Raw genomic sequence first — 15,968 nt, 5'->3', positions numbered from 1 at the left:
ACACTTGGACGTGTGTATGTTTTACCTAATTATATAGTCCTAAAACAAGGTGAGAAGGAATAACACTTTGAAACTGGAATACATTAGTATTTATGCCAAAAAAACCCTTCAGTTTTCAGGTATGGTGTGGAAATAGAAATGTAGTTTAACCATACTGAAATAGGGGAAAAGTACAAGCTACAAGAAAATAACATCTGAAAATGATACTTAATTGTGTGTACCGTGTAAGGTAGTAAAGAGCACAGCATTGAGCACTGCCATAATTAAGAGGACTGCCAGTCAATTTGGCTTGTGAAAGCCTTGTCATGTCTCTCAGTGTGTACATTTTGAAATCTTTTGTGAAATTGATCCAGAAACTTAGAAGTCAAAACCAGCAGAATCATTTGATTATTTTTGTGTGATGGAGATTTTCTGGCTTTCTTTTCAGAGTTTTATTTCATATAATGCTTTCCTGGTGATAAATTGTAGTATTGCAAGGAACATGAGCAGAAGAGGTTTTTATCCCACCCCAAGACAAGACGCCTTTCAAATTTCCAAAGCATAAGGTTGTTTTTCTCCCCTTTCTTTTATTATTCTTGCTCCCCACTGTCCTCCCAGACCTTCTCTGTTTGAGTCCTGTTATAAATGATTAGAAGCCAATTCAAAATAACAGAATTTATTTAGCAAATTTCCAAACCCAAATTAAAAAGCCACAATAAAATCAGACAACATCGATCGAATGCTGGGTGGGCAGAGTAACAGTAACAACGGTACCATCAAACCTCAGCCACACAACACTGGGTCTCGGTGCATGGTTTTTATACAGTTTATTTGCCCTGAGGCTAAATCCATTCAAAGTTCAAATATTCATGTATTTCTTTATTTTTAAACGAGGTCTTAAAAGGGGTTTCTGTAAGTATGAAAAGACGATTCAGGAGTCTTCCTGGATCTTATCTTTGGGGTGCTGATTTGATCATCCTCCAGATCCGCTATCAAGATTGATATCAGGTGTCGAGCAGCTGTGAAGTGGAGGCCCATCATTGATGAATGGGCCATCTCCAGTCCAGCCATGTAATTTCTGTTGCAAATGTTGTGGTTTCATAGCTTGCAGCACAGGTCTTGGAATCTTGGAGATGCCCTGGAGTAGCTTTTAATACACCAAATCTTTGATACACGAATTTATCTATTAGATTTACCACGGTCCCCCACCTTTTTATTTATCCAATAAACAATAAATTCGTGTTCTACAGATCTTAGTTTTTCCATTTATCAATTATTATATTTGTCCCATTCATCTTGTGTTATCTCACAGTATTTCTGGAAGGATAAATTTTTTTCCTTAACTTTATTTTTAAATTTTTTAAGGCTTTTGCTGCTCTGTTTTACTCTTTTAACTTCATTAACGTAGATGCTTTGGAAAGCTGTCCAGTCTTTTTTCTAGTTAGTTCAGGGTCAGTGAATTGGCATGCCTTGTACTACTGAGTGAATCAGCTGAATGAAACGGGGTGAGACAAGATAGAAATATGATTCAGGCTGTTGAGCATAAGATAAAAAATACCGCTTTTTTCCACCAAATACCTTGTTCAAACAGCTGGTCCCACCATGTTTTTATTTCATGTTTTAGGTTCTTTCCTACCCAATACATTTTTCCATACATAGTATATATTTTTAATTTGTTTTTGTCAGAGCATAGTCTATTTATTTGATAGTACCGCAAAAAAATAATTTCTTTTTCCCACTTTTCCAAACAGTCCCGTTACATTGGTCACACATAATTGGTATCTTTTCTGTTTTTCGTTTGTAAATTTTGTGTGCTTTGGCCTGCCCGTTTTTAGTAATTGCCCTTGGGTCATGGCATACTACCTCTTTTTCTGATTCACAAATTTTATATTGAGTACCATTAAAGGAACAATATTCCTTTTTTTTATTTCATGGACAGTCATAATGTGGTTGATAGTTCAGGGTTTTTTGTTTGTCCCTTTTGTGTAACTTCCAGGCACGGTTCACACTCTTTTATGAGAGTCAGCCTCTGCAGGTTCTTGGGGTGGAATCCCCCTACTTCGCTCAGGACTAGGCTCAGGACTACGAGAACTTTCCAGCACAACACTCCTCTGCCTTTTCCTTCGCCCATGGAGTAGCATTCCGCAGCAGGGTAACCCATCTTCTTGGCAGCAGGTGTATGTTTTTGGGGTCCTGTTGGTCCGAGCCGCAAACCTCCTTTTAAAGACACTCCCCCCGGGACAACCTGGCTGTATCTGAGTAGCAAGATTGTCCTTCGGCACTCAACGTCGAGCACTTCGGCCTCTGCATCCAATTGTCTTTTTATTTTCTTTTTATATATTTGATACCACTCTGGAGAATCTAATTCCAGGGTCTCCCCTTCCTGAACCTTGGGGATATTTACTGTGAGCAATGCTGCATTTTTTGCATTCTTGTCTGCCAAATTATTTTTTTCTGGTCTGGAATTGTATACCCACCCGGTGTCCTTTGACATGGACAATGGAGATTTCTTTTGGATCCCTGCTTGTTTCTAGACTTTGCCTTATTATTTCCCCATGAATTAACCCTCGTCCTTGAGTGTTAATTAAACCTCTTTCTTCCCATATTTTACCAAAAGTGTGTGCAACTCCATGAGCGTATTTTGAATCTGTGAAGACAGTGCCTCTTCTTCCTTCTAATCTTTTGATTAGAAGGTCTGCTTGGGCAGACCAATTTGCATTCAGAGGCCCTGACTCCACTATTTTCCTGGATTTGCCATCCACTGTGGCATATTCTGATTTCCTTTTTCCTTCTATTACCCTTGCTGATCCGTCTACAAACCATTTTTCTCCTTCTTCCAGTTTTTCTTCTCCGAGGTCTGGTCTTACCTTGGTTTGCAGTTCCACTATTTCAGTGTAGTCATGAGTGGTTTTCCCCAGTACCTCTCCAAACAGAAACTGGGCTGGGTTCTGAGCAGCTGTTGTCCTATGTTCCAAACCATGTGAATGCACCAAAACAGCCTCATACTTCAGGAGCTTGGCATCTGTGAGCCATTTATTTGCCTTTTGCTGCAGAATGCTCCTCACATTTTGTGGTGAGTATACTACTAGGGGCGCCCCAAATGTTACCTTTTTGGCTTCTTCCACCAGCAGAGCTACTGCCACAAGAGCCTGCAAGCAAGTAGGCCATGCTCTGCTCACTGGATCTAAAAGCTTAGAGACATATCCTACAAGTTTCTTGGTCCCTGTCCAATCATGAGTTAAAACACCATGAGCAGTGTGATTACTGACATCCACAAACAACTGAAACTGCCTTTTTACATCTGGCAAACTCAACACAGGAGCAGTTATTAGTGCCTCCTTTAACCTCTTAAATTCTAATTCATCTTCTTCAGTCCATTTCACTCTATTTGTATTTAGTCTCTCATAAAGAAACTTTACCTTTTCACTATATTCTTCATTCCATTATCTGCAGTATCCTAATAGTCCTAACAATTGCCTGATTTCCCTCTTTGTCCGTGTAGGGGGGAAGAGCTATAATTCCAGCCACTCTTTCAGGATTTAATTTCTTTTTACTTTTGATATCCAGTGTCCTAGGTACCTTACCTCCGATTCAGCAAATTGTAGCTTTGATTTGGAAACTTTTAATCCCTTTTTTTTCCTCAGAAAATTTAAAATGAGATTGTACGTTCTCTTACTTGCTCCTCCCTTGGGCCAGGTATTAACAAATCTTTAACATATTGAAATAACTTCATTTCTTCTGCTGGCATGAATTGACTTAATAATTGTTCAAGGGCCTTACCAAAGAGATTAGGAGAATCCAGAAATCCCTGTGGTAGAGATGTTTACTTAAGCTGCTTTCGGTTTGTTTCAGGATCCTCCCATTAAAAGGCAAAATAATCCCGAACACATATATTGTTTTTATTTTTCTCCAGAGGACAAGTCTAAAAGGCACCTTTTAGATCTATTACACTGTATTACACATTCTCCAGAGGGACTCTGTTTAGAACGGTATAGAGATTGGCTATTATGGGGAAACCTTTAATTGAAATTGGTTCAATTTTCAACCTCCCCACCTGGAACTGACACTGGGGCCGGGACCGAGAAGGGGCGGTGCTCTCTTGTGCGGGGGCGGGGCTGTCTGTGGTGGCAGCGGCAGTGAGCTTGCCAGAGAGGGTCAGGTTACAGGGGCTGGGTGGGGACAGGACTCCCCGGGGCTGGAGAGGAGCATGGACTGCACTTCTGCCGGGGGAGCTGCCGCCGCAGAGACACTGAAGCCTTCAGCCAGGAGGGAAGGGGAGGAGTTTCAGAGGGAGGAGCCTGGGTTTGTATGGGTTTGGGGTAAAAGTTTTACTTTACACATGTGAAAAACGAGATTCACTTTTTGGTAGATTTTAAGAAATAGGCTTTAATAAAAAGATAAGACAATTAGGAGATAAAGAAAAAAAAGCAAAGTACGGCCGGCCGGGTGACTTGGCATTTGGCCAAGTCCACAAATTGCTATTTCACAGGCTTTCTTTAAATACCCTTTCTGTTGTATCAGTCTGTTGAATATTCATATTTTCCCATGAACTAGTTTCCATATTCCAGGAACTATTTTGCATGGCCCCTCCTTGGCTCCGCCTTTTTAGAGCTGCGTGTTTCTTGGCTGTGTCTTCATTATCACCTCCAGATTGGGCCTCGGTCCATGCTTCCTTCGGATGGCAGACGCTGATAGTTGGTATATCAATAGCAGGGTTCCCCCTACATGTTCACTGGATGTTATCCCAGCCAAACAGATAGTTCAAGCACACCACATCACTAGTACCACTATGCCCAATCCTCTCCACTAACAGCAGAAAATAAAAACCTACATCCTTACCACAAAGCCATCAATCATATAGCACACATCCTGCGAAAAGCCAACTTTATAATACCATTTATAACACACACAAAGCTCTTTTTGGTGTTTGCTTTTCTCTTGTCCTATTATATTTTAAAAAAAACCAACTTTCTTACTTTTTTTGGTGGTGGGTCTCGCGCTGAATTCTTTCTTAGCTTCTGCTAAGAGCTGGGATTCTTTCCCAAATTGTTTTATCACAAACCAGGTTCTGCTTTTTGGATTACTTACCTGTCCAGTGAGCTGAGCTGTGGGTCTGTTTGTCCAGCGATAAAAACTTTGGTGTGCGTCCTGGGCTTCTCACCAGCCCGTAGCTAAAAGGCTTACCAGTTTCCTGAACTCAAAAGAAAATCTCCTTTTCTTTTAGCTTCCTTGTGATCGGTTCCCCAGACTCCCCTGAGTCTGAGTTTGATGAGCGAAATGAGTTTCATGTCTCATACACTCACCCAGTCACCCTCACTCAACCAGCAATACTTACAGCTATTTTCTTGCGTGGAATCTTCATGGATGGAGAAATTTTACAAGTGAAAACAATAGCTGCGGTTCTGAAAGACTCCCCCTAGGTCTTTCCTGAGCTCTTTGGATCCAAAAAAACCCTCTTTTATTGTGGTGCTTAACCTAAATTTATTCGTGATACAATAGGTGCTACGGAGTTTCCCACTTCGCTGGTGGGCCACCGAAAATCAGCAGCGTGCCTCCTGAGCAAAGGGGTTCCGCAGCACCAATATTGTATCTGAGTCACAGCACCAATCTGTTATAAATGATTAGAAGCCAATTCAGAATAACAGAATTTATTTAGCAAATTTCCAAACCCAAATTAAAAAGCCACAATAAAATCAGACAACATCGATCGAATGCTGGGTGGGCAGAGTAACAGTAACAACGGTACCATCAAACCTCAGCCACACAACACTGGGTCTCGGTGCATGGTTTTTATACAGTTTATTTGCCCTGAGGCTAAATCCATTCAAAGTTCAAATATTCATGTATTTCTTTATTTTTAAACGAGGTCTTAAAAGGGGTTTCTGTAAGTATGAAAAGACGATTCAGGAGTCTTCCTGGATCTTATCTTTGGGGTGCTGATTTGATCATCCTCCAGATCCGCTATCAAGATTGATATCAGGTGTCGAGCAGCTGTGAAGTGGAGGCCCATCATTGATGAATGGGCCATCTCCAGTCCGGCCATGTAATTTCTGTTGCAAATGTTGTGGTTTCATAGCTTGCAGCACAGGTCTTGGAATCTTGGAGATGCCCTGGAGTAGCTTTTAATACACCAAATCTTTGATACACGAATTTATCTATTAGATTTACCACAGTCCTTAACAGTTTTCGGTCTGAGAAAAAACTAAGACTGCTTAGTTTCTTTGTTAGTTTCTTCTTTCTGGGCAGTCTTTGCTGCAGGCATTTCAGAAGTCTTAATAAGTTACGGGAACGGATTCTGTTTACGTAATGTAGACATTCCAAGACTCTTAAGAAGATAATGATGTTCCTTTGCAAAATCTGTGCTCATTAGTTCCTTCAAGATCATAGTAAGTTAGGTTTTGTAGTGTTTCACTTTAAATGCAACAAATTTGCCAGGAAGACTTAATAGAAGTATTGGCTGCTTATGAGTTGTCCAGTGTAATTCCACGATTCAGTGAGATGTTGTAATTTTTTTCCTCATCCACTTTGCTATGAGGTACTTGGAACTTTGGAAGTATTAGTTGAATATTTCACTCCTTTTAAATTGGGGTTTTGACATAGTTTTCTCTGATGCTATGTTTCTGTTCTGAAAAGAACAAAAGATTGAATTAGTCATTTGTGCTTCATTAAGAAGGTAAAGAAGTGTAATTCTTCTTTAGATCATTAGCTATTTTTAATGTTTCTGTTTAATTTCTACGTGTTTGGTGAGCTTAGCGATCCACTAAGGTATTTTTAAAGGCTCCTTGCATCTGCTGCATCTAGCCTGTTCATTGTTTTCCCTGCAAAAAAAAAAAAAAAAATTTGGTCGTTTTTATTTGTTAATTGCTGATGTCATTCAGGTATCACTTAAGGGAGAAAGCTAGAATGAAATTTATGAAATTGTATGTGTTTCTTTCTGACCCAACAGTTTCTCAAAGTTTTTAATTTAATTTAGTTTGATTTTTCTTTTGGCTGTCCAGGTGCCCTCTTTCCTTGGTCGTCTGTATATCTTTCAAATTTTTTTGTTCGTATTTCTAGTAAATTTGAGGATGCTTAATTTGTTAATCAAAAATATTCTGAATTCAAGTGAAGGAGAAATAGATCACCACATTTATTGGCAGAGGAGAGGTAACTGCTTAAAAACTTTACAGATATCTGCCGGTAAAGTGTGGCTTTTTAGATGTGAGGTTCTCTTATTGTTTCTGTATTAAAGTTGTTGGAAAATAAAGAAGCCATTGCAATAATCAAAGCAGTTATGAAAATTTAGTACTTAGTCATTAAATTTTTGAAGTAAATTATTACTGTCTTCTAATTTCACTTAATGGTTGGGTGCTTTCTAGAGCTATAGAGGAGTTAGCTAAAAGCTTTGGATTAAGGGAGTTTATTCTATTACACAGCTGATCTAAAGTGGCAGGTATGATTTAGGAATCATATTAGAGATGTACATGATAACTGTTCTATTTGATTTTTAACAGGCTGAATGTTTACCAGAGATCCCTAATATAGTTGGCCCTGTACATCCCAAGGAAGAAATGCTGATTGAATGTGAGAGTATTTGGAGGCAAATAGAAGAGGTATGCAAATATAAATTATAGACTAAGTTTATTATAAAGCTTTTTCAGAATTATTTTCAAAGAAGCCACTTGAATAAAACCAAATCAACCAACAAACTCCAAACAAAAAAATCACAAGCAAACAAACAAAAAAAAAAGGAAAGAAGATACTCAGAAAGGTCAAAATTAGAAGTGCTGGCCGGGATGAAGCATGCCTTGTAGTGTCAATGTGCTGATGTTATGATTTAGTTAGTGTGGGAATATATGTTAAAATTGTGGAAAATTAATCGATTTACTTGTTTAGCCATAGTACCAGCATACAGAGACCCTTCTCTCTTTAGCCTCACAAAAGATGGGATTCCATTTCACAGGTCCTTTGGATCTTAGAGGAGAGAGAAGAAGAGAAGGACAATGTTTCCCTACACTTATGCAAACTGACAGTTATATTGTCATGGTTAAAATTTCTCTCTTAATACATGGTACAATAGGCTAACAAATAACAGTCTAGGGCTGGTTCAGAGTCTTAATAACTTCACCCAATTTTTTTATTGTACTTACATGCTATTTGCTTGAGTTCTGAGTTATAGGTTCTATAAAAATACATAAACAAAATACATAAACAAAAGTAAAATTGTTTCCAAACTTAAAGTAGAACGAAGTACTACTCACGGTGCAATAATTTTACACAAATTGATTAAAAAAGTCTAATGGCATTTAATTCTTGTTGAGTATTATTATATGTTTGCATGTAACAGGTGGCAGGGAATTCTCTGTCTCAGTTTTGGAACTTTTGTTTTGCACCACATTGGAGGACCTTAACTTTCCCTGAAATTTTCAAATTAGAAGGGAAATTTGAGTGTTTACTATTTTTAATTTAATTGAAAATATTTGATATCTTCTATTTTATTCCCAGAATGCCCAAAATAATACAAGAAGCGATGTGTTAATTTTGGAAGTTGATGAAAACAGTAGGATTTTTATTCAGATTTTGCATCCTGAATGCACTCACGTTTAAGCAAAAGATTTAAACTAATAATCTTTTAATTAGCTCCTAGGTTATATGGTTACTTGTAATGTTCCAATGATTGTGTATCATCATGAACAGTTTTTGTGGGAGAAATCCTGTACTGTGTTCTGTTATGCAAACATTAACAGCAAGGTTTCCAAAGTACTACGTAGTGGAGTATGTCCTGCCTTGTTATGGGGCAGGTTAAATTGATGACAGTTAGGAAAAAAACCAAAACAGTTTAGCAGGTGATTCCTGTTTATGCCTTGGATAGTAGTGGTGGCCTGAATTTCACACTGCATGTACACCTCATTGCAGTCATGACAGCTGATGTAAGACACTCCCAAAAATCAGACAACTTCTGAACTGTACAGTATACTGCCCTAAATGACTTAAAAATATGTGTTATAATGTGATTGCTCTGTTTGGAGAGCCAGAAAAGTATCAGAATGTGTGTTAACTTCTCAGCAGCTTCCCTGCTCAGCCTTGTCCATGATTCTCTTTCCAGTTTCTCATGTTCTTCATCTGTTCAGTGCCTTTCCTTATGAGCTCGTCCGTCATAACTTGCCCTTTTACTCAAAGGATGCATCTTTCTTTAGCTGCTTCTTTTCTGCTTCAGAGTTATTTAAGCTCTATTTTACTGTGCTATGATTTCAAAACATTTCTCAATTTGTTCTTCTGGGTTAGGGTATAAGGGATGTGGAGGGATCCAAGTTAAAGTTATTTTATTCCTATATTTTAAAAGTTACATTTAAATTTCTAAGAATTGTGTTTTGTTCTTAAAAAAGAGAAGAGTAAACAAACTTTCTTTGTGTTTTATTTCTTTTCTACCAAGCATCAGAAGAAGCTAGTGCTATTAGGAAGTGATACACTGCAACCATCAGATGCCAAGGTAAGACAGTGGGTTTTTAAAAATACTTCATTTTCTGTTAAGACCGTAGAATCACAGAATGGCTGAGGTTAGAAAGACCTTAAAGGTCATCTAGTTCTAACCCAGGCATAGGCAGAGATGACTTCCACTACATCAGGTTGCTCAGAGCCCCATCTAGCCTGGCCTGGAACCCTTCTGGGGATAGGGCATCTGCAGCTTCTCTGGGCAGCCTGTTCCAGTGTCTCTGTGCTTACACAATAAAAAATTTCTTCCTAATACCTAATCTAAATTTGCCCTCTTTCATCTTAAGGCCATTTCCCTTTGTCCTATCACTACATGAACTTGTAAACAGTCTCTCTACCTTTTTTTAGGCCCCATTCAGGTACTGGAAGGTCCTATGAGGTTTGCCTGGAGCCTTCTCCAGGCTGAACAACCTCAACACCCCTCACCTGTCACTATAAGAGAAGTGTTCCAGCCCTCCAATAATCTTTGTGGGTCTCCTCCAGACTTACTTGAGCAAGTTCATATCCTTCTTATGTTGGGGATCCCAGAGCTGAAGGCAGCACTCAAGGTGGGGGTGTCACCAGAGCAGAGTGTAGGGGCAGAATCACCTGCTGGCCATTTGATGCAGAGGTTTGATTGGCTTTCTGGATGGCAAGTGAACAACTTTTCACCCACCAGGATCCCCAAGTCTTTCAGCTGGCAGGGCTGCTCTCAGTCAACCTGTGTTGATACTGTGGGTTGCCCTGACCCAGGGACAGGACCTTTGTGAGGAGCCGCTTTGCTCCTCACATGAGGCACCATTCAACTTCCTCAGTCACTCATCATTTCAGAGACTATAAAAACTCCCCTGACTAATGGTAGGCTCAAGAGACCTTCACGGAAGACAGGTGTCTGTATCAGCAGTCTATTGTCTTACATCAAAGTGCTCGTAACCTTCTCTCTGTTGGATCCCACAGGCAGCATGACCAGCCAACCCTGACTCCTCCATTTCTCTCTCATGGCTGGCCAGCCCAGTCTTGTAACACATCTCCCTACTGGACACAGACTTTACAAGGACAAGGCTGTTTACACTCTGTTGTGATTATACACAGCTGCAGTAAGAGTAAGGCTGCCCACAGCACCATCCCACAGACCTTGTGCTTGGGCTTGTTGGGCTTAGTAAATTCCATACTAGTGCAGCTCTCAGTCCTGTTCAGGTCCCTCTAGATGCCACACCTTCCCTGTCACATCTTCAGCTCTGCGACTCCAGGACCGTGTTGGTCGAGACTGAGGTGGCCATAAATAAAAGGACAGGTACTCTGGAATTATCCAGAAAGTAGAAGGGTTTAATAACGGAAGCCCCAAGTCGGAGAAGCCAAACAACAGTTTAGGACTAATTCCAATGACACAGGACAGGGTAGGTAAGATACTCATCTAGAGTCAGTTGAGGGGCAGAGCTGAGGGTAATGGTCCAACCAGAAACAATAATTCAGAATATATAAAACTCTGCACCAACTGACAACCAAGCAGGGAGGAAGAACTAGACAATCTTCCAGAACGACAGCCTCATATGAATGAACTGTCACCATATTATTTCCCAGGAGTCAAAGCTGCCTGAATCATGCTCGTCCTAAGTTGATCATTGGTTAGGTTAACTACAGAGCGAGTTCCTACAGTCTCAAGCCAATGCCCTCAGGCAGCTCGACTCCCACACTTCCCTGCAGTATGTCAACTCCCCCACACAGGTTGGTGCTGTCAGTGAAGGTGACCTTGCTGAGGGTGCCCCTGATCGTACTGTCCATGTCCCTGACAAAGATGTTATAAAGTGCCCATCTCAGAAAAAAGGCTTAAGGAATGCCCCTTCATGACTGATCTCCACCTGAATGCTGAACTGTTGACTGCAGTGTGACCATCCAGCCAATTCCTTACCCACTGAGTGGTCTGTCTGTCTGTCAAATCTGTGTCTCTCTAGTTTAGTGACAAGGATGTTGTTCCAAAAATTGTCAAATGCTTTTGCAGGATTCCCAAACAGATGACATGAGCAGTTCTTCTCTTATTCACCAATGCTGAAATCCTGTTACAGAAGGCCAGCAAATTCGTTGGGCATGATTTGCCCTTAAAATCATGTTGCTTAATATCAGTTGCCTCTCAATTTTGTACATACCTTAGCATAATTTCAAGGAGGATTCTGCTCTATGGTCTTGCTGGGCACAGAGGTGAGACTGACCAATCTGTAGTTTCCAGATCTTTTTCTCTTTGTAATAATATAGGCTGTGTGTCTCTTTTTCCAGTCAGTGGCATCTTCACCAGACTGCCATGGTTTTTCAAATATGATGAATAGTGGCTTTACGACTTCACTTGCCAGTTCCCTCAGGTGCATTTGTGGTGGGTTTGATCCCATCTGGCCAGCATAGCTGTTCATCACTCCCCTGCTCATCTGGACAGGGGAGAGGAAATGTAACTGAAGCCTCATAAATCAAGATAAAGATGGATTTTCTCTTACTAACTTTGAAAAGTGTAACCTATAAATGACTAACATAGGCAGCAAAATGGGAGGAGAAGGGAGTGTAACTTCAATACTTATTTGGACTTTTTCCTAATTAGTGGGAATGTAACTTCTGCTTGTTAAATGTCATGGTTAAGCTGTCCATCACAGCATCCTTCTGGACGTGTGCAGCTGTGGGATGAGCAGGGTCACAGTGTCTTGGGCGAAGACCTGGCTGAAGGGCAGAGCTCAGCTGGGTGCGGTGACTGGGCTGCATCTGCCTGCTGACCAGCAGTGCTCCTCAGGGTGTAGCTCCAGGGCCAGATCTGTTTCATGTGTTATCAGGGATCTGGATGAAGGATTGGGATGCACCATGAGCAAGTTGGCTGACAACTCCAAACTGGATGGTGCTGTTGACACTCAGCAACCAGAGGCCTTGCAGAAGAATCTTGCTAGCTTAGAATATTGGGCAGTCCTCAATGGCATGACATTTAATAACAACGAAAACAGCAGGAAAGGAGTGGCTGTTGGGCCAGCCCTGCAGGAAGGGATCTGAGGGTGCTGGCTGACAGGGTGAGACCTGGCAGCCCAGAGGGCAAACAGCATCCTGGGAGCCTGGAGCATGGCACTGCCAGCCACAAGAGAGGGGACTCAACTGCACTGAGTACTTCAGGAGAGGCTGCACGGCCACAATTCAGGGCTGTGCAGCCTCTCCTGAAGTACTCAGTGCAGTTCAGGGCCCCACAGTTTAGGAAGGTTGTGAAGGTCTTTGAGTGCACCCAGAGGAGGGCAACAAAGCTGGGGAGAGGGCTGGAAGGCATGTCCTGCGAGGAACTGCTGAGGACTTTGGGCTTCTCTGCTGTAGGAGCATTGGACGATGGCAGGGAGAGGGTTCTCTGGAGACCTGAGATGCTTTTAGAACACGTGGTTTTATTGCAATGGGTCGTGAGTAAAAGGGCGTTGCCTTCAGCCACCAGCCTCAGCTGAAGGGGTGCCCCAAAGAGAGAGAGGAAGAGAAGGACCAGGGGTAAGAGGACAAGGGGTAAGAGCAGGAGAGTAAGAGGTAAGAGGGCTAGGTCTTTGTTACAATACAATAAATCTCCTTTTCTGTTGAATATTCTAATTTACAGTAACCAACCTGTGCAAGTTGGACAGCAAACCTACAGACTTTGCATACAGCCTATAAGAGCTGCTATATTACCATTTCATTCTGTATTCTAAACTTCAAAGGCTACTTTCTTATCTACCTTTTCCCTGATACATTGGTGGGGCCATTCCCTTGGGTCCCTTGGTGTCCCTTTGTTTGCTATCTCTCAACCCATCTCCAGCAAATCACCATCTGCCTGCCATGTCTACATCTCAAAGCTAGCTGTCATTTCTATTTCACTCTCAGGTTTTATATTTTTATATAAAATTGCTTGCCAAGCAGTCATATGTTTAAGCTTTTCCTGTCTCATCTTACCCAGCAATCTACTTTGGAGAGAAGGAACTGGGGGGTGCCCTGATCCTCTCTACAGCTTCCTCAGAGAAGTGGAGATGGAGATGCTGATATCTTCTCCCTCATACCCAGTGATATTATTATATGTGGGGATGGTTCAAAGATATGCAAAGGGAGGTTCAGAGATGACATTTGAAGGCATTTCTTTACCTATATGAACTTCCCTCTGAAGGATCTTCACAACTTGGCCAACACTCATTTGCCCCTTTTGAAAAAACAGTAGAAACATTTCTTGATCCCTGTGACTAAAATATTTTGAAGGAACTGGTGTTCTATTGTAATAAATGCTCTTTTGTTTTCTGCTGTACCAACTTAATAACTCAATTTCTATCGCATTCTACCTCATTTTATGCCAATGCAACTCAACACACTTCAAGAGATGCTTCTTTTCTTGTTACGCAGCTTTCGTTGTTACTAAAGTGGAGAGCTTTAACAGTAGATTGTCATGAGTGGCAAACAAGAATACCTGAACGTAAGTAACTGTTTCCTTGTAAAGAATGCTTATGTGAACTTCTGCAAAGTTTCTTTCACCTAGGCTATGAGTATAGTGAAGTCTGCTGATTGTATTTTCATTCCATAACTACTTAAAAATTAAATTTAATGCTGCTTTAAAAAGTAGCATGTATGTTTCATTTCTTCATTATTTTTGCACTAAAAGTGAATTCCACTATAACTTAATCCTATGATTCTGGACAAATAAGTGCGTGATTCATAATATCAGTCAGTTAAATGGAAAAACAACCATTAGCAGATTTCCTAACCAAATAAGAAAGGTTAATTATTCTGATACCCTTCTTCATATTCTTTTCTATGTGTCTTGGTTTGGCAAGACAGGTATCTGCTAGGGAAAGCTGGAGTTCCCCTTGGAATGGAGAATGTAACCCACCTCTCGCCTTTCAAATTATTATAATTTTGTAATTGAAAGCTTTTCAGGCAATGATTTGGGAATAGGAATAACAGTTTCTTTACTAGAAATATTAAGAATACAAATGCAGTAGTACAAAAACCAACCAAACAAAACAAACAGAAAAATCCTAGAAACACTGACAGAGTCAGAAAATACAACCTGACACCCTGTTGGTCAGTATATTGGAAGCAGCCCAAAGCAAGCCCTCCTGGAATGGCAGATGGAGTAGAGATGGTCCTGTAGAAAAGGGTCCAGTAATGGCAAGATGGGTCTGGTCCTCCTCTGAGAATCCAGTGGGAGCACTGGATGTCTGGTGTTCCTACCTCTTAGCTTTTATCCAGGTAGGAATGCCTGGCTCTCTCCCCTGGGTGGGGCATCTCACAGTGTGATGATTTAATTTTATCGGTCATGCAGTGAGCCTCGATGGCCCATTAACAGCAGATATCCCCCCCGTGGGAGGATGGGCCATGGAAAGAGATAAGGATCAATCCCCCACCCCTCCACCTGGTACCTGGTCTTAACAGCTGCCCATTACCAGAATACACCTGCCACCTCCCTCCTGGAGTTACAAGAGATAAAAAGCATCTCCCCAGTTGCTTTCAACAGATTAAACAGAATACACTTTTTTTTTTTGGTTACATAACCCAAGGCATTGTGTGATTGTTTTTCTCCATCTTTTATTTGTATTTTCTTCTTAGAACAGAAATACTTTGCCAAATAATATTGTCTTTATTTTATCCCTTAAGAAGGACAAATTATATCCTGATACATTAATCATATATCTTCTCATTATTTTTTATTAATATTTTACAAAGGTGTGTTGTATTATGCTGTGCTAGTTGAAACTTCGAAGCAGACCTTTAGTACTAAGCCATTTACTGTAGTAAAATACCTGGTTTTAATTAACAGAGATTGGAGGTTTCAAGTCAAGATAAAGTGGTAAGACACACTAGAAATTTTTAACAACACAGGAATCCAAAACACTTAGTGATCCTGAGAAGCACAAACCACTGAGGCTAGTGGTAATTCTTTTATTAGGCAGCATCAGTCAAAAGGTATAAATTCGTCAGTTCTTCAAAATTATCTTTGTACACTAAGCACCACTGTGCTTATGTCATTGCAAGAGAGTAACAGATTTCACTCTCTTGCAAGGCTGATATGGCTAGACACTGGAAATAAAAGCATTCAGGGATCTAAGTGTGAGTAAAGTATTCTTTGTTTTCAGATGTCCCATATGGAGATACCTAAAACAGTTCACACTACACTATCATTAATATTCTGGTAGTACTCATGGTTATGTCTCCTGTCTAGGACCTGTTAGTGCCTGTCAATCCAGTAAAACTTCTAGTTAATATTTAAATTCATTGACTCATTTGAATATTTTTATGCCAGAAGAGGCTTGGTTTTGTAGTATTTGCAAAATTATAACAGTGTGTCATAGAGAGCACATGGTGATTCCCAGTGTTTTGTCATTTAGACAAATGGAAATGCCTTTTCAGATCAACGTTAGGGGTAGTTCTCCAACTTTTTCCAAAGTCAATGTACTTGCTGCATCTCATCACTAAATAAGAGACGCTGGGAAAAATATTTTTTCTTTCTTATAAATAGGTACTGTTGCTATATTAGAATAAATTCATAGTTCAGTGTTGTAAGCCTCACTCCAAGAACT

General features: G+C 40.5%; 1 protein-coding gene across 1 annotated transcript in view; it reads left to right on the top strand.

Moving 5' to 3' along the window:
- Nucleotides 1-15,968, top strand: part of CENPK (centromere protein K) — a 30,695-nt gene that overhangs the window by 844 nt on the left and 13,883 nt on the right. The window contains exons 2-4 of the mRNA XM_066339587.1: nt 7,473-7,571; nt 9,392-9,448; nt 13,795-13,864. Of these exons, the coding sequence (XP_066195684.1) occupies nt 7,473-7,571; nt 9,392-9,448; nt 13,795-13,864 (226 nt within the window). The remainder of the gene's footprint in view (nt 1-7,472; nt 7,572-9,391; nt 9,449-13,794; nt 13,865-15,968) is intronic.

Source organism: Sylvia atricapilla, chromosome Z, assembly GCF_009819655.1.
Source record: "Sylvia atricapilla isolate bSylAtr1 chromosome Z, bSylAtr1.pri, whole genome shotgun sequence".
In the NCBI taxonomy this organism is placed as follows: Eukaryota; Metazoa; Chordata; class Aves; order Passeriformes; family Sylviidae; genus Sylvia; species Sylvia atricapilla.
The sequence above is the reverse complement of the archived record's forward strand: the minus strand, read 5'-3'. Positions and strand labels throughout refer to the sequence as shown.